Raw genomic sequence first — 18,676 nt, forward strand, 5'->3', positions numbered from 1 at the left:
GATTTAAGCCTCATTAGAAAAACCTGTTTGCTTTAGGATAGCGATGTTTAAATACATGACTAGTAGTAAATAGTAGGGAAATCATTCTTATCTGGTTATTAGGTTAGCCCCTTGGAATCTCTCCTTGGGGGAAAAAATGAAATCCTGTCCTGAATGTGTCAGTATTTGAGTTACTCTGTGAACTTGAAATTAACAAAAATTGACTTTGTTTCAAGTATAATTCACGCTTCACTAAGCCCAGTAGACATTCTGCCAGTTACTTGCACTTTATTAAATTTTGCTTTAGATGTAATAAAAAAAATTTAAGGTAGGCCTCTGCTTTGCAAGTAACTTATTTGATTATGAGCTGTATTTTCAAGTCTGTTTTGGAGTGAGGTTTGCCCTCACGTAAGTAATGAGCGTTTGCTGGCGCAGCTCTTTAATGGTGAGAACGGATGTTGAAGAAAGCAAACACCATATGCCCTTTGTTTCCCGTGCATGTCCCCTCCTGGAGGCTGGGTGGAGTGTTTCAGCTGTCTCGAATAATCTCCATTTTGCTGTTACTGCAGACTTTGCGGCTCTCCCACTCTCTTCTCTCCGATGTTACAACTTCTTCCTCTTCCTCCTCCTCAGTCATAAAGGTTCCATGCTCTGAAGCGCCAGAGATTGGGTTAATTTTGAAAAATGAGTTTCCCTTGATTTGTGACAGAAATTAGTGCAGAGAATTAAAAAAAGAAAAAAAAAACCACCACCCAGCGTGAATGTGTAGTGGGAGGGGCAGGCGGGTTGGGTACGGGACAGGATGCTTAGAATAATTCTGCTGCCAAGTGAATCAGAGAGACTCGCAGTTCTCGGCGAGCACGGAGCATACTCCTGCCCAGAGTTCAGACGCAGTCAGCCCGAAATCACCACTTGATGCTCCACAGAATGGAGCTTTCTGCAGCCAACGCCCCGGGTGCTGCAGACGCGTCTGAGACTGTAAGTAGGACGTACATCTGGTTTGATTGCTATTATGCCTGCATCTTTTGGAGCCTGGTGCCCCGCTACTTCTTAGGCCGGGAGGGAGGCATGATGGAGAATTTGGTCCCAGCTCGGTCCTTCCAGAGAGATGGTGAGCAACACTGTTTTCCCGCTCAGATCTGGGTCACAGTTTTCTTGTTTGTGGCAGAAGGGAATGTCTTTCTTGGGGCGCTCCTGTGACAGAAGTGGCTTTTGGCTGATCCCCTTTAGTAGTGTCATCTACAAAGATTTTGGACGACCCTGCCCTCTGGTGTGAGGGCTCTTCCCTTCTCCGGACTGTGATCGAAGAGTTTTGTCCAGGGGACACCCCAGCCAGCCAAGCCTCCCCGCGCCCCTGCCCCGCAGACATCCCTTTCATCAGGTAAGTTTCCCTACCAAGGGCGGGGAGCAGGTAACGTTTCTGAGGCAGCTGGCAGGTTTGCAAGCCTGGGATAAAGCCAGGTGTGGAATGCAGCTTCCCTGCGGTGGGAAGGAGAGAAGAGTGAGATCGAAGGCTGGACGGAAAGTCAGCTTGAGATCTGTTCAGAGCACAGTTTGTTGCTAGATGCCAGTCGAGGTGGCAGGCAAAGCTCAGATCCTCCCTCTGCTAACTGGAGCTTTGGGCTGCCAGCAGATACTCTTCCCATCTGCAAAGCGCTATCACCGCACTTCACGGCGTCGCGGGGTGGTTGGAAGTAATGGATGTGAAAGTAGCCAGCGCTTGGTGGGCACTTGCTAAGTGGTGTGTTTTTGCCCTTCGTACCCCTTCTCCTTCCTTAGTGGGATATTGTACCATCCGTGCGAGCAGTGTGCTGGGCTGTGGGGCATGCCACCTGTGTTGCTCTCCTGGCTTCTTTCGGGGCAGCCTTCGTGGCCTCCCACATTCTCTTGCTTGGTGTCATAAATTTGATCTTGGCGTCAGCCTTGCTCAAGACCAGAGCCCTAGAGGTTGCCCTTTTAGCCTGGTCCAGGGGACCCCCTAGAACAAGGAGGTCTCGGGGAGAAGGTGTGAGTGTGTCATGCTGTGTCTCAGAGATCCATTTGAGTTCAGGATCATGGGGACGGGGGACCCAAGTCAGGAGGCCGTGTGATGAATCCTGGGGGGACAGCGATAATTCAGCAGAGCCATTTCCCGTTCAGCTTTGAGTTTCCAAGTTATGAATACCTATATTCAGCTGGTACAAGGGAGAAGAAACAGAAAACTCAAATCTCGAAGAAAGCTGCTTAGCAGTTCGTCTGATTTCTGATTCAGGAGTAGGCGTAGGACACTGTCATGGTGACACTCCATCTGGTTATTTCAGTGAACCTGTTCATGGATTTAGGCAAGCTGCGAGCACATCAGTCCGTTCCCAATTGCCTTCCACCCTTATGTGCGTGTGTTGGGGACTTTCTTTTTGTTTTTTGTTTAAAGTTTCTTTATTTCTGAGAGAGAGAGAGAGAGAGAGAGAGAGAGAGAGAGAGAAAGAGAGAGAATGAGCGGGGGAGGAGCAGATAGAGGGAGACACAGAATCCAAAGCAGGTTCCAGGCTCCGAGCTGTCGGCACAGAGCCTGACATGGGGCTCGAACTCACAAACTGCGAGATCATGACCTCAGCCGAAGTCGGACACTTAACCGACTGAGCCACCCAGGTGCCCCTGTTTTGGGGACTTTCTAGAGCCTGTCTTGTTAAATTAGCTTTACCATGTGCTTTATATTTGCTAACTGTGAGTTAATTGCTAATAAGAGTGTTTTCTTGTCAGTCACAAGTTCTCCCACCCCTTACTGTACTTGAATTCCTTGTATTTCGTCTCCTATTTAGGCTAAAATTGTTCGCCTCTAGCTGGCAAGCCTCCTCAACAACTGTCCACGAGCTCTAAGGCAGGGCTAACTTTTATCAGTGTTTTTGGAGACATTGTATCATCTGTACACTTTGTTTCATGGGCGAAGATAAAAGAGTACTTCTTATCTTAACCAGCATCAAAATCCTGTATCACAGTGTTCCAGCCTTCAGTAGCTCTCTGTGGGTCTTCATTGAAATCCACTTTCTTCCCCATGCCCGGCTGTGCCTTGTGTAGCCTGGCACACGCCTCCCTCTCCAGCTTCATTGCCATCACCCTCACACTTGGCCACTACCTTCCACCACACCAGTGCCCTGGCTGCCCCAGCCCCCGCCGGGGCCTCTCCTGCCGCTGGGCCCAGGCTTGCTCATCTTTTAGATGTTACTTGGAGAAGGCCCTGTGCCATCTTACCTTTTGAAAAATTTTTTAATGTTTATTTATTTTTGAGAGACAGAGACAGGAGTGGGAGAGGGCAGAGAGAGAGGGAGACACAGAATCCAAAGCAGGGTCCAGGCTCTGAGCTGTCAGCACAGAGTCTGACGTGGGGCTCGACTCACAGACTGTGAGATCATGACCTGAGGTGAAGCCGGACGCTTAACCGACTGAGCCATCTAGCCAACCCCATCTTATCTTTTAAAAAAAATGTTTATTTATTTATTTTGAGAGAGAGAGAGACAGACAGAGTGGGGGAGGGGCAAAGAGAGAGGGAGAGACAGAATCCCAAGCAGGCTCTGTGCTGTCAGCACAGAGCCCAACGTGGGGCTCAATCTCATGAACACTGAGATCATGACCTGAGCCAAAATCAAGAGTTGGACACTTAACCAACTGAGCCACCCAGGCACCCCCCCAACCCTGGGCCATCTTATCTTAAGGGACTTCCTCCATCTTAAGTTTCCTTTCTCCCTTCCTGACACATCACCATATCTATTTCTTGCAGAGCACTTGTATCACAGGCTATAAATCCCTGGTTGATTTACAAGTCATTGATTTACTTGGCACTTGATGTGTCCCCCACTGGAATGTTGGCCCCCATGCTGGCAGAGGCCTTGTCTTTGTTATTCCACTGTATCCCGAAGCCCCTAATTCAGTTCTCAACACAATTATGTGCTCATGTTCAACAACTGTTTCTTAAATGAATAGAGGTTTTAGATGATTAATATCGTGCGTGACTGCTGAGTAGTTTGTGCCCGCAAGCTGATAAAGATGGTCCCATCTTATCTGTGCCGGACCTCCACCCACCCCCCCGCCCCCGCCCCCTGCCCCTCTGCCTCCATCACTGCTCTGGCACTTTGGGAGCACTCCAGACCTCGAGGCCCCATTACCCTCTCCTGGCAAGCCGGTGGCTGCTATCTGGAGTCACCCTCTGTTTTAAGCATCATTTTTGTTCTCAAAATGAAAACCACCTGTCTTCAAAGTGATTTGCTTAAAACAAATACTTATTTCTTTACGGAGGCCTTCCTCCCCTTCTGCCTTTCCCCACCTCCTGCCAAGAATAATGGGAAAACCCTCCTATCTTGGAAAGTGGTTTTCCCTCTGGTCAGAATCCAAAGCTGGATGGTTTATCACCCAGTGTGCCGACCGATAGCTTCTCCCTGCCCTGTTGCTCTCAAATGTTCACACTTTTGTTCTCCCGAGGGGCTCAAAGGGGTCATGTCATGGAGGCTCAACCTTTGTCCCACCCCCTTTGCACATTTCCTTTAAACATCCTTCCTACAGGTAAAGAGCCCAGGCCAGGGCACCACAGAAATGGTTGCAGGGGGTGGGGGCAGTGTCTAATTAGTGTCCTGTGGTTGGCTGTTTGCCAGCCTGTTGACACCTTATACCAAGTCCAGGGAGAAGATGACATTGCCTGCATTTTAGAGATGGTGCAGTGAGGCTCACAGAGGTTAGGTAGGTTGTAAGCAACCAGGATCAGAACCCAGATCTCTCTGGCTTCCAAATCCGTGTATTATTTGTTGGTGTACCCAGTGTTTCTTGGAGGCTTTCTTTTTTCTTCTCTTTCTTTTTTTTTTTTTTTTTTTTTTTACCATGTTCTTCAGTGAAAACATCTGCCATCTTAGTGTACATATATGTGTCCATACTTGTAATGGCAATAAGTTAACTGAAATAGTAGTTGCCTTCACTGTGTATGAGGCTTTTGTATATTCTCCATTCCACTTTAAAAATGCTCGTCAGCACATGGCAGGATTCTGTTCCTTTTCAAAGCCAAAAAATATTCCATTGTATGTACATGCCACAGTTTCTTTATCCATTCATCCATCAGTGGCCATTTAGGTTGGTTCCACCTCTTGGTTGCCAGCGGCTGGGCGACGGGGAGTGGGGAGTTGCTGATCAACGGGTAGAATGCGTCAGTCGTGCAGAATGAATATGTTCAACAGATCTACTGTACAACGTTGGGCCTAGAGTTAGCGGTACTTTATTGTGCACTTAAAAAAAAATTTTAGGAGGCTATACCTCAAGTGTTGTTAACACAATAAAGTGCTACTTCGGACCTTCTAAATTGATCGTGTGGCCCACTAATTGGCGGCAACCCATGGTTTGAAGATAGGTGGCACTAGTGTTGGTGATATGTACATGCTTACTTTAGGCAGAGGTTTACATGATGTAAGCTACTTTTAAAAACGTTTATCCTAGTGTAGCCTACACATATAAAATGCACATGAGACACCAGTTTGTTGAATTTTCACAAACTGAACCCATCTGGGTAAAAAGCACCAGATCAAAACACACGCCATTGGGGCGCCGGGGTAGCTGGTTAAACATTTGACTCTTGATTTCTGCTCAGGTCCCGATCTCATGACTAATTCAGGCCCCACATTGGGCTCTGTGCTGGCACTGCAGAGCCTGCTTGGGGTTCTCTCTTTCCCTCTCTCTCTCCGCCCCTCCCCCACTCACTCTTTCTCTCTCAAAAACAAACAAACAAACAAACAAAACCCACTGCCATTGATATAAGCTTCTTTGAATCAAGGCAGGCATGGAGTACTACAGAAAGGGATGTGCCCTCAGTTTGTTCTGAATTATGCACATACGGCTTACTTGATAGAATCTCTCTATTTAGAGTCCCATGTTTTGTGCTTTCCATGACAGGGCCTAACTGGTATTTTAGGTCTAACAACTACTGAAGGAGTGGAACCAGGCTTCTGTAGGGACCGTCCGAAATGGACACAGAAGGAGGCTAAGGATGTGCCTGGTAAAATGTGAACAAGGAGGAGGAGGAAGGGGCAGGGCCCCACAGTGGCTATGGAAACCCTCGGGTGTGAGGATTTACGGTGATAGTAATCGAGACCAATTTTGGTGAAATGGGGTGGGGGGGTAGGGAACTTGTGATTAGAGTCCCAAGCCCCTAGAAGTCAATGCACTTTTGTGTAAAATAAGGAACATTCACCTCTCACCGTGAGTATTGACTTTTAGAGGAAATTCTTAGCATACTGAATCAAACTTTTTCTTGGCAAAAGACATAAATGTATCTCAATACAAAAGCCAGCTAGATTAACTTTGCTTTCATAATCTAAGGGTTCTGTAAGGTTGTCTTTGTGGACAAACTGTACACAATTCTTTGTCATGGCATGTGCTAGAAATGAAAGGGAGTGGATACTGTAACGTGCTTCTAAACATTACGTGCTGTTACAAAGTTTTATTAATCTGTGAGACCCATTGGTAGCTTTTAGGCAAACTGCAATCGCTTCCTTGAATCAGGGACTCTGGGATAATAATAAATCCTTTTGTCTTTGTTGATTAGATAAGCTCTTATTTATTGTTCATTTTTGTGTGGGAGACTTTGAACTCTCACACATTTGGTGTGTGTTTCCTGGCATTCTGGACCTATAGTGTTCACCGTGGGCTTGTGTTTCATTCTGCATTTGTTGTGACTGTGTGTATGGAAGAAAAGTCCTGGGACTGTAACAAACACACTGTGGAACAGGAGGGGGCATCCTGCTGGGGACAGGGAGTGGATGTGTCTGACTCCTTTCTTGGTGCCCAGCGTCAGGCCACGGCACTAAGCACTTGGTTAATGAAGGGCAGAAGAAGGATTCGTAGGTAGGACGTAATGGTGTGTACTGTATGCTTTGTTCCTTTCATCCTAGTTAGTCATCAAAACAAAGCTGTGAGGTAGGTACTGTTAATATCCTTCAGGGTGACCTCATGTCCCTGTTGGCCACGGGACAGTTCTGGTGTATGCCTCCTGTCCTAGCATTGATGGTGGTAGCCCCCTCTTTCACTCTGAAGTGTCCTGGTTCCAATGATAAATTAGTTCACTCTGAGAAGACACAAATAGACATTTTTCCAAAGAAGACATACAGATGGTCAGCAGACACATGAAAAGATGCTCAACATCACTGATGATCAGGGAAATACGAGTCAAAACTACAATATCACCACACACCTGTCAGAACGGCTAAAACCAACAACACAAGAAACAACAGATGCTGGCGAGGATGTGGAGAAAGCGGAACCCTCTTGCACTGTTGGTGGGAATGCAAACTGGTGCAGCTGCTCTGGAAAACAGTATGGCGGTTCCTCAAAAAGTTATCATTCAGCAATCACACTATCATTCAGCAATCACACTACCCTATCATTCAGCAATCACACTACCGGGTATTTACCCAAAGAATACAAAACTACTAATGCAAAGGGATACATAGCAGCATTATCTACAATAGCCACATTATGGAAACAGCTCAAATGTCCATTGACTGATGAATGGATAAAGATGTGTGTGTGTGTGTGTGTGCGCGCGCACGTACGCGTGCGCGCGCGCACACACACACACACACACACACACACTGGACTATTACTCAGCCATAAAGAATGAAATCTTGCCATTTGCAATGACGTGGGTGGAGCTAGAGAGTATTATGCTAAGCGAAATAGTCAGAGAAAGACAAATACCATATGATTTCACTCCTCTGTGGAATTTAAGGAACAAAACAAATGATCATGGGGGGAAAAGAGAGGCAAAGCAAGAAACAGACTCTTAACTACAGAGAACAAACTGATGGTGACCAGAGGGGAGGTGGGTGGGGGGATGGGTGAAATAGGTGTTGGGGATTAAGGAGGGCACCTGTGATGGCACCAGGTGATGCATGGAATTGTTGAATCACTTATTGTACACTTGAAACTAATATTACACTGTATGGTAACTAACTGGAATTTGAATAAAAACTTAAAAGTAGTTCCCTCTGAAATGTTGGGGTTTGGATAGACAGGTGAGGAAACAGAGGGCACAGAGAAGCCACATTACTTCCTGATGTCACCCACCTGTTAAGAGGTGGTGCTGGAATTCTTTCTTAAGAGTCTGACTTCAGATTTTGTCATTTGTTCGCTAAGTTCTGCTGCCTCACAACTTAGGCCAAGGAACATGTAGTGTAAAAAAAAGCAGTCTCTGTTTTTCGGTGTCACTATTTATTAAACATCACTGCTGTGACGTGTGACTCAGGGTAGTCAGAGTGTGCTAGTGAAGACCCATGGAAACCCTGAATGTGCTTTCACTGGGAAAGCTGGACACTTGGTATCCTGGAGTGACAACACCATTCACATGTGCCTGGTGCTTCACAGTGTACAGAACCCTTTCTATACAGCATGTATACCCTGTGAGGTGGAAGATGGCGTTTCCATCTTACGCAGGAGGATGCGTGATCATCAGGGTGACGTGGTCACCTGCTTGAGGTTTGATAGCCAGAAAGGGAGCCGATCCAGGATTCACTTCCTATTCTGCCTCTGTCATCAGTGCATTTTCCACTGTAGCAATGAGGCCTCTCAGCCAGGCGTGTTTGTACAGCTATTTGAGGGTGGGAAGCCTTTCGAAGACTCATTACCCGAACGCAGGGTTTCTCCACCTTAGCATTGTTGACATTTTGGGCCCTCTAAGGCTGCTGTGGGGGACTGTGCACTGGAGGATGTTGAAAAGCATCCCTGGCCTCTATCCAGGCCAGGAGCGCTACCCTCACATCCTCGCCCAGTTGTGAGAACAAAAATGTCTCAGGCGGTGTCAGATGTCCCCAGGGACACAGTTGCCCTTGGTTAGGAACCACTGGCCTAAGTACAATAGCAGCATTTGAAAGAGGGAAAAAGACAACCACGAAAATGTCAGGCCTTTTTCCCTCTCTTTGGTTTCTAAAGCATCAGAAAAACTATTAAAATACCCACAAATGGGCAGGAAAGAGAACAAGCAGCACATTTCCCATTGGATTTGGTTCTGTGGAAGGATGTTAGGTCTCCCAAGGAAGGATACGATAGCCAGCATTTTTTAAAGTTAGAAATCATACAATTAAAAATGTTTTTTTTACGAAAAAAGTTAGAACAGAGATCAGCTGAAATGTGTGCCTATGAAATCTCCAGGGACCCTGCTGCCCATGTTCTGCTTTACCTGCTTCTAGCCTTTTGCAACATGCATATATATATTTTGCAAATAGGGCCATGCCACAAATGCTGTTTTAATCAGCTTTTTTTTTTTTTAGCTTCAGTGTGCCCTGCAGTACCTTTCCATATCTCTGATGTAGAGCTACAACATTTTTAATGGCTGCATAGTATTTCATCGTACGGCCACAGTGTAATTTTTTCACTCATTCTCCTATTGTGTACATTTGTTTCCAATTGTGTTTTTGCTGTTACATGCAAAACTGTCATGAGGATTTATGTGTGTGTACCCATGCCCTTTATAGCCTTTTTCCTCCCTTTACAGAAACAAGGAAATTTTGTTATCCATTGAACGAAATCCCTAATCTATAGTGTGCTGGATTATATTTTGATTATATTATATGCCGTTGCCCCTGAAAATTATGGAAAATGTATTCACGAAAATTCTATTATACACTAGGTGTGCAGAATGGGGTGTGGAAAGTTCTTTGGTTTTCTGATCAAATGATGACTAATAAGAAGCCATTTAGGTTTCGTGCCCTGTTCATGAAAACCACTCTTAACTGTAGAGGACTACTTCCTGAGTAGGAATTACAGCCCAGTAAAGATCTCTGAATCTTCCTTTAAGAGTTTGTTCATTGCTGAGAGAAACTTAGGGCTGTGTTCTCGTAGATTTTCATTGCTCGTGGATTTTTCTTATATGCGTTTAAAATGATAAAATGATAAACTCGTGGTAAAACATTCAGATGGTACAGAAAACCTTAAATAAAGTTCCCTACTTTACTCTGCCTTTGCTTTTTTTATTCTCTAGAAATTTTCTATGCATACACAAACATTAAAAATGTGCAATTTTCCCCCCAGAACCCCACAAACTAGACAACAATATGCAAGGTCTGATCCAACGAGCTTTTTTCAGTTAATGCATCTTTCTGTGCCTACCCCTTAGTCTGTTTAATCAGTGCCCTGTTTGGGGTTGTTTCAAGCTTTCCTTTTTTTCCTGTGGCAAAGCAGTCTATTTTGCATGGGTCTATCTTTAGGATAAATGCCTAGCAGTGGAGTGCTTGGGTTAAGAGCCTGTGCCCTTAGAATTTTCACAGATATTGCTGAATTGCCCTTCTACTGACAGTAGCTGGACTTGTTGCCATCAGGCATTTTTTTTCCCCTGCCTGGCATAAACTACGGATTGATAAATCAGGAACACAAAGGTTGACCTCATCTGTGGGAAGGGCCATCAAGGTTACGAGGCCACAGCCTTGCGGGGGCTCAGGGGATATGTATTTCCAGGTTTTCTCCTGGGGTGGGCCAGAAACTGGCTTTTGCTTTTTTTCAACCAGGGAGTAAAAAAAGCTGAGAGATAATACCCAGGTAGGCAACTTTCTGGAAACATTTGATGATGTGTCTCAGAATCTCTGAGGTGGATAGAAACGAAGAGGTTTGCAATAGTTACTTCTCAGTGGGGCTCTGAAATAAAAGAATGCCGAGCTGGCAGTGTGCCAAATGCACCATGCAGATATGTAACCTAGTGAACGTAAATGGAATGTGCTCTAATCATTTCATGATCATTTTCCACCCCTCGTATCTCTTCCATGAAGTCTTTTCTGATGTTTTCCATTCCCCCATCTTCATCTACTCCATCCTGATTATTTTTTTTTTGCGCTGTCCTTTTTGAACAAAATGATAATTATGGTCAGTATTGCATTTTGAACCTTTTATTGTTGTCTTCTCTTATTTTTGCCCAGCTCTGTCTCCTTGATGAAATTGGAACCAACACTTGGTTTCTAGTCCTCGTCACCCTAGTCCTCAACACCCTAGTGGGGTGTTGGCACATATGGATTTTCATTGGCTGCTCGCTTTAGACATTTCCTTATTTTAGGGGGTCCCTGTGCTTGGTAAAGGAGGCCTGTCCCTGGACAACCCCCACTGCTGGTCCGCAGAAGGGTGCTCATTTTAAGGTCTCTGTCACCTCACTTGTTGACAAGTGTTGCCGCCCTGCTCAGGGAAGGGCCCAGCAAGGTGCCGTCTTTTATTGATTTGGTATTTGAAGCAGTGGAGGATGGCAGATGTTTGAAGGTCGTTCCATGAATCCCAGTGGGCACAAAAGCTGCCACAGCCCGGGCTCGAGTGTGAAGGGCCCGTGTTTTCTGAGAAGTTGGGGGCTTTCTGATGGCCATTGCCCGTGTTACCTCATTGTAGTCTCGGCCAGGAGTTTTTTTGAGTTGGCCTGGGGTTAGCCCCGCCAAGGCCAAGATACAGAGAGGAAAGAAAGCAGGTCTCAGGAAACCTCTCATATATCCGTGAGCCTGAAACTGGGCCCACTCTTAGGGTGTGCCTCCTTTTCCAGTGTTCTGGCTGATGCTAGGAGGTGGTTCTTGGGGCTCAGGGCCCTTGCCCTGGAAGGTGAAAGCTCAAGCCTGCTCAGGTTTGGCCTCTGGCTGTGCTCCTTGCAGGGGCTGAAGGGGCCATGCTTTGCTTTGTCCCCATACCTCTCAGGGCTCACACGTGGGGCCCTGCTGATGTGACTCTGCCGGGAGCTTCCTAGGGGGTGGCCTGGAACCTCGGTAGAGAAGTCTTAGAAACAAACCAAAGAACTTGTATGTATTTATTTTTCTTATCGTTCAAGTAATACATTTTGTCTTACAACAAATAAAGAGGACTTTTTGGAGTCAGGCAGTGTGCTCCAGGGAAAATGGCCTTTGGAGCCAAATGGTTCTAGGATGGAATGTGGGCTCTGTAACTTTTTCCTTAAGGAGCTCTTGTGAGCTGAATTGTGTCCCCTCCTATGGTGAAGCCCTAACTTCCAGTGCCTTGGAATGTTTCTGTATTTGGAGACAGGGCCTTTTAGAGGTAGTTGATTTAAAATGAGGGCACTAGGGTGGGCCCTCGTGCAATCTGATTTGTGCCTTTACAAAAAAAAGGAAATTAGGACACAGAGAGACACCAGGGATGTGCACTCAGAGCAAAGACCACGTGAGGACACAGCGAGAAGGTGGGCATCGGCAAGCCAAGGAGAGAGGCCTCACCCGAAACCAGATCTGCTGACACCTTGACCTTGGACTTTTGGTCTCCAGAACTGTGAGGAAATAAACTTTTGTTGTCTAAGCCCCACAGTCTGTGGCATTTGTTAAGGCAGTGCTGGCAAACAGATACAGGTGCTTTCGGCGAGTTGGCTCCTCTGATGTCGCTTCCCGCAGCCCCCGGCCTCTCACATTCCGGGCGTGGGGCAGAGATAATGTCTGCTGTAGAGCAGGTGCTCACAAACAGTGCTCGTGATGATGCTAGTTTAGTGATACAACGATAGAAACCACCACGGCCGCCTCCACCCAGGTTTTCTGGCCTCGGCCTGGTTTGGGGGGTTTTGTTTGTTTATACTTTCTTTTCAAGTCCTTTTCAAACCGGTTGCCAGCAACTCCAGGGATGGGAGGAGGCGGGCACTTCATGGGTCTAGCAAGCAGTGAAGTATTTGCTTCTGAGCGCTCGTTTTCATCACACACCGGGCTTCCGGGCACACTTGTCTTCAGAACAAAGATCGTGCTGCTAAGATGGACTGAGAGCACCCTTCGCCCTTTGGCTGGCATGAATATTTACTGCACCTAATAGCCACTGTGGTCATGCCCTGGGGCTCCTGCAACAAAGCACCACAGCCAGGGGCTGGGGCGGGGCGGGGGTGGGGGGGAGCTTAAGTGGAAAATGTCTTGTCTCACAGCCCTGCTTGCTAGAAGTTCACGATCAATGTGTGCATAGGGTTGGTTCATTCTGAGAGCCGTGAGGGAGAATCCGTTCCGTGCCTCTCCTCCGGCTTCTGCTGGGTTGCTGGCAGCCTTGGGCTTTCTTTGGCTTGTAGATGCATCACCCTGATCTCTGCCTTCGTCTCCACACGACATCCCCTCTTTGTGCACCTCCCTGTCCAAATCTCTCCTTTTTATGAAGATGTCAGGCACACGGGGTCAGGGCCCACTCAGATGACTACATCTTAACTTGATCATCTGCAAAGACTCCATTTCCAAATAACGTCACATTCACAGGTACTGGGGGTTGTTAAAGCTTTAACATCTTTTTGGAGAATGCAATTCAAGCCACACAGCAATTGTATCGGAAGCCATTGTGCCATCAGTGTATCTCTGCCAGTGGCAGCAGCAGCCCTGGAGGAGTCCCCATGTCTGGTCTACCCCTTCCTCCCATCATGCGGCTTTCAGCTCAGAACTCACCTCCTCAAAGAGGCCTTCTGTGACCGCTCTCAGTACACATTGATTGAACAATTAAGTAGATCGCAGAGCACAATTAAAATGTGACTGAGAGTTACGACGATACTTTCCCCTTAAAGTTTGACAGGGCTTGTCTCTACCCCACTTAAATGTTATTTGTAACTTTCTTGTTTATGTTGGCTGTGTCACCACTACAGATGCTGTTTAAATAGCATCTTCTGCCTGAATTGAGGTGTCGGGCACCTTCTGAATGTCATTATGTTTCCTGTTCTGCGTGCAGAGCCTGGCAAGAGGACTCACTTTATTGGATTCGGATTTTTTTTCTGTAGTGAATCACAATTTGGTTATGGTTTTTACAATAATTCACGGAGCAGAACTGGCTAGAACCCTTCTCTGAAGAACATCTCGGGTCTAGCAGACCTGTGGGTTAAGAGTAAGGGAAGCATTTACTGACGGTGGTTTAATCATTTAGTGTTTACTGAGCAGGCTCCGTTCGCCAAAGCCGTGCTAGATGCTGTGCAGATAGAGGTAGAGCCAGCAATAGTTAGGGCTTCTGGCCCCACACAAATCAAACAGTTGAAAAATACACAACAGTATACACCAAGTTGCGTGAGAGTGTGTGGAATAGAAATGAAGTAGAAAGGAGTGTTCACTGTGGGCCCAGGGGGTTCAGAAAGGCTTGGTGCAGGAGCTGAGCTTAGCTTGGGCTGCGCCTAGAAGGGGAACAGGTCCAAGAAGGGGAGGCAGAACGTGAGCCTGACATAGCGCTCACGTGGCATTGCTAGGCCATGTAACAGTCCCAGTGTGCACCGAGCCACCTTGTTTCAATGAAACCGATTTTGTTCACAACGTAAGTATGCTATGGTGCATGATAGGAAAATATCGGGGACAACCAAAATTCCCTTCAACCTGGGAAGAGTAAATTATAGTACATCCATACAGTGAAATACTCTGTAGCCGGAAAAAAGAATGCAAATACTTTTTACTGATACGGAAAGCCTTCCTGAATATATCCTTAAGTGAGGAAGGCGAGTTGCAGAACAGTGTGAATGATATACTAACGTATAAGAAACTGGAAGATGTCCAAGAAACGAATTACAATTAGGAGTAGGAGTGGTAATTACCCAGGAGCGGTGAACTGGGGTAATGGGAACATGTGCATGTTCGTGCATTTTAGAGATTTGCATGATGTAAACGTATCCTGCTCAAAGAACTAAGATGAAAGGTAGGATGTTAGTAGCATTTGGTCACACCGTTGCCGCTCTAAAATTGATTTAAACGTCTCACATGCTTTGCCTTGGGGGCACGTAGTGAATGAAGACAACCAGCTACACTAGACATCTAAGGGATAAGCTCTTGCATTTGCCCAGAGAATGAAATTCTCTTGACCAGCATTTCACTTTTACCGGTTATCACTAAATGTTTCAAACACACACTAGAATAGAGAGAATATTATAACGAACACCTTTGTACCCATTGTCTAGTTTCAGCTGTACTCAACTCCTGGCCAGTCTTGTCTCATTGCTTCTCCCTCCTCCTTACTGTCCCTCTCTCCCCCTGACCTTGATTCTTTTGAATGCAGTGCCTTGGCTGATTGTATTAGTTTGATTTATTGCTCTGATCCCCTGAGTCCCACCGTGGCCCTAGACATGCAGAGCAAATTGGATGCTTAAAGGTGGGGAAAAAAAACTTTCTTTAACTGAATTTGGCTCATCTCAGGTGCTTTTTAATTTACTTAAAAAAATTTTTTTTAATTGTGGTGAAATACACATAGCCTGAAACTTCCCACCTTAACCATTTTTAAAGGTACAGTTCAATGGTGTTAAGCATATTCACGTTGCTGTGCAACTGATCTCCAGAACTTTCATCTTGCAGAACTGAAACTCTGTACCCATTAAAACAACTCCCCATTCCCTCCCTCCCCTCAGCCTCTGGCAACCACCCTTCTACTTTCTGTCTCTGTGAATTTTACTACTCTGGGGACCTCATATAAGTGGAATCATCCAGTGTATGTCCTGTTTTGACTGGCTGATTTCACTTAGCATAAGGTCCTCGGGGTTCATCTGCATTGTAGCATGTATCAGAATTTTCTTCCTTTTTAAGGCGGAATAATAGTCCATCATAGGGATATACTACATTTTGTTTATTCATTCATCTGTTAGTGGACTCTGGGGTCGACTTTACTTTTTGCTCCGTCTTAGAATATAGGGTTCCATGGCTCATAACAGTTTGATACCATAGCACATCTAAATGTAGCAGCACGCTAAGATCCTCTCGCTAAGGGAATAATTCTGAGTGATTTGCGAGTTTTTATGCCAAATACTTGACTTGAAAAGACCAGCAAGCCTTTCTTTCTGCTCTTTTGACCGAGAGCACCTTTTTGTCACAAAGCTCTTACATTGCATTTTGTCTCTCACCAGATTAGATTACGAATTTAAAGAGAGCGGGGCAGTGAGTGGGGAGGTATCTTCTTTTGCCCCGTCAGTACCTGGCACTATGCTCGGTGCTGACTGGGTGCTCTGGGTATGTTTGTTACAGAATGAACCTTTCTTTAGGCAAGGCACGTGACCGCTATCTGTGTAAAGAGGGAGTTGAACCAGATGAATTCTAAGGCTCCTTCTGGTTCTGACATTGTTTGAGTCCATTGTTAACTCTGATGATGGAAACTTCAGACAGGAGAATAGGGAATGGGAGAGACACATTATTGAGTAGGTATGTTTCAGTGCCAGTTACACCCCAGAGATGGTCATCTACAAATAGAGCCGCTCTAGGTTATGGCATTTCTTAAGATGACTTTTGGATTTGAGAGTTCTTCTTTGTGTGGTGGTGACAACGTTTGGATAACAAAAGCTATCAGTTAAAGTTATTTTGAGGTTAGCCGAAGTGTGCACCACATTTCCTAGATGTACATGGATAGAAAGCAAACCTCCTCTTGACATCATCATCTTTACAAAGACTCCCGTAGGAAGTCTTAGTGATAATTTTATCATGAGAAGAAGTCAAAGCAATAAGCAACAGAGGAAAATGAAGATTCCAAAATTACAGCTCAAAAAGCTGGTGAGAAAATATGGAGGGAGATGTGATTTGAGTAGTGAATCTTGATTTACTGAACTTTGTGCTGGTTTCTGCATTTTGGTTTTAAGCCTGGTTTCCAAAAGTCTCTCGTTAGCGACCAGATGGTCGTCAAATAATTGATATATGTTCATTTTGAGCCCATTTGGGCAACAGTGGCCTGGATTTTCCAGTAGAAAGATTTAGTAATTCTGTTGGCCTTTGAATGCCAACAGGGTTTTTTTGTGAAGTTGAGTTCTCTAATGTCTTGGAAATAACCCCTGGAAAATTGGAACCAGTGAATTGATTGCATGATGTACTTGGAATAGAAATTAAGAATATGGATACAGTTTATTTCAGTTTACAAATAGCCTTAGAAGTGGTTAAATTTGTAAAATTAGAAGAGAGTGTTTTGTATGTGTTAAAAGTGTTTTTCCCCATTTTTTTCTGAGACTTGAGTTAATGAATATGAATTTAAAATACCCTCCTGATTTTATTCCCCATTTTTTAAAGAGTTGTTTAAAACTCTAGGGTCTGCTATTCTATCATCTTACTAAATGCTTTTCAAAGAAGAAAACTTTAAAAATTTTTTTTTAATGTTTATTTATTCTTGAGAGAGACAGAGTGTGAGCAGGGGAAGGGCAGAGAGAGAGAGAGGGAGACAGAATCCAAACAGGCTCCAGGCTCTGAGCTGTCAGCACAGAGCCAGATGTGGGTCTCGAACCCATGAACCATGAGATCATGACCTGAGCTGAAGTTGGATGCTTAAATGACTGAGCCACCCAGGTGCCCTAAGAAGAAAATTCTTAAAAAAAATAAAAAATAAAAAAAGACAGGGCTTGATGGCACCTGGCTGGCTTAGTTGGAATAGCATGCGACTCTTGATCTTGGGGTTGTGAGTTCAAGCCCCACGTTGGATGTAGAAATTACTTAAATACAGATAAAACTTTTTTTTTTTCAGAGTGCGACTTGCAGTGACAAAAAGGACTGTGGGTTGCCTCCTTGATCGGCGAGCCTTAATAGTCTATTTTTGAACTGCAGAAATGCGTTGGTGATTGTGGGAAGGTGCTAGTTACCGGCACACTGTGTTGCCCAAAACAGTGAAAAAGGCAGTCTGGCTTGTCTGAAGGGCCTGTTCCAGGGGTGAGGATCCCTCAGTGCCAGACCATTGGGGTGGAGACAAGTAATGGCAGAGAGCAGCAGTGGTGTGAAGGGAGATACTCTTAATTAGTTGATACTGCTCACAGTGTCGCTGGCTGTTTCCAGAAAGAGCCTGTCTTAAAAGACCTGACGTGGGCTCTCTGTTTGGATCTGTGCATATAGTTATACAAGGCTTTCCTTTCCTCTCCTCCCCTCCCTCCCGCCACCGTGGTTGGCCTGTCTCCTACCGTTTTGGGTTGTGACCTGGGATCTGAGTGGGCCTCATAGCCAGGCCCACAGGGGTAGGGCTCTGAGTGGAACCAGCCCCAGGTGTCTCATTGCTGGGGACATTAGTTTCCTGTGGCTGCCGCAACAAATTACCATAACCTGGTGGGTAGAAACAACAGAAATTTATTCTTCCACTGTTCTCAAAGCCAAAAGTCCAAAAATCAAGGTGTTAGCAGGGCCACAGTCCCTCCAAAGGCTCTAGGGAAGAATCCGTTCTTTGCCTCTTCCAGCTTTGGGAGCTACTGGTCTTCCTTGGTTTCCTTGGCTTGTGGCCGCATCACTCCAACCTCTGCCTCCATTTACACATCACCTTCTCCTATGTCTGCTCCTCATTGTGTCTCTGAGGATCCTTATCATTGGATTTAGGGCCTGCTCAGGTCATCAGGAGTAATCTCTTCCTCTCGAGATCCTTAACTTAATTACATCTTAATTACATCTGGAAAAAAGAGATCTTTTTTCGAAATGAGCTCCCGTCACGGGTTCTGGGAATGAGGACGTCTTTTGGGGGGGGGGGGTTACCGTTCAACCTACCTACGGTGGGAACGCCAAGCCAGGACAGAGCCTCTGCAGAAACCACACTGGGGCCTTGAGAAGGAAGCAGAGAGAAAGAAACCCTTGTGGGGTAATACTTCAAAGCAGCTAGTGTTTACATTTGCTTATTTAATCACCACCATCATCATTGTTATTATTATTGTGATAAATTACACATAGCATAAAAGTTACCGTTTGAACCATTTTAAACACACAGGTCTGTGGCAGTAAGTATACTGCCACTGTTTTAAACCCTCACCACCATCCGGCTCCAGAACATTCTCATCTTGCCAAACAAAAATCATTAACAC

The 18,676-nt window shown here is 45.5% G+C and overlaps 1 protein-coding gene across 8 annotated transcripts in view; it reads left to right on the forward strand.

Annotated features, from left to right (window-relative positions):
* Nucleotides 1-18,676, forward strand: part of SH3KBP1 (SH3 domain containing kinase binding protein 1) — a 330,169-nt gene that overhangs the window by 85,434 nt on the left and 226,059 nt on the right. The window contains exon 1 of one of the 8 annotated variants that reach the window (XM_019431613.2): nt 805-957. The exons of the other annotated variants lie outside the window; for them this stretch is intronic. Coding sequence (XP_019287158.1) covers nt 895-957 — 63 coding nt within the window. The 5' untranslated portion in view covers nt 805-894. Of the gene's footprint in view, nt 1-804; nt 958-18,676 lie in introns of those variants that run through there. 8 annotated transcript variants of the gene reach the window in all.

The sequence above is a fragment of the Panthera pardus genome, unplaced genomic scaffold (genome assembly GCF_024362965.1).
Source record: "Panthera pardus isolate Hobbes unplaced genomic scaffold, ASM2436296v1 HiC_scaffold_27, whole genome shotgun sequence".
NCBI classification, from domain to species: Eukaryota; Metazoa; Chordata; class Mammalia; order Carnivora; family Felidae; genus Panthera; species Panthera pardus.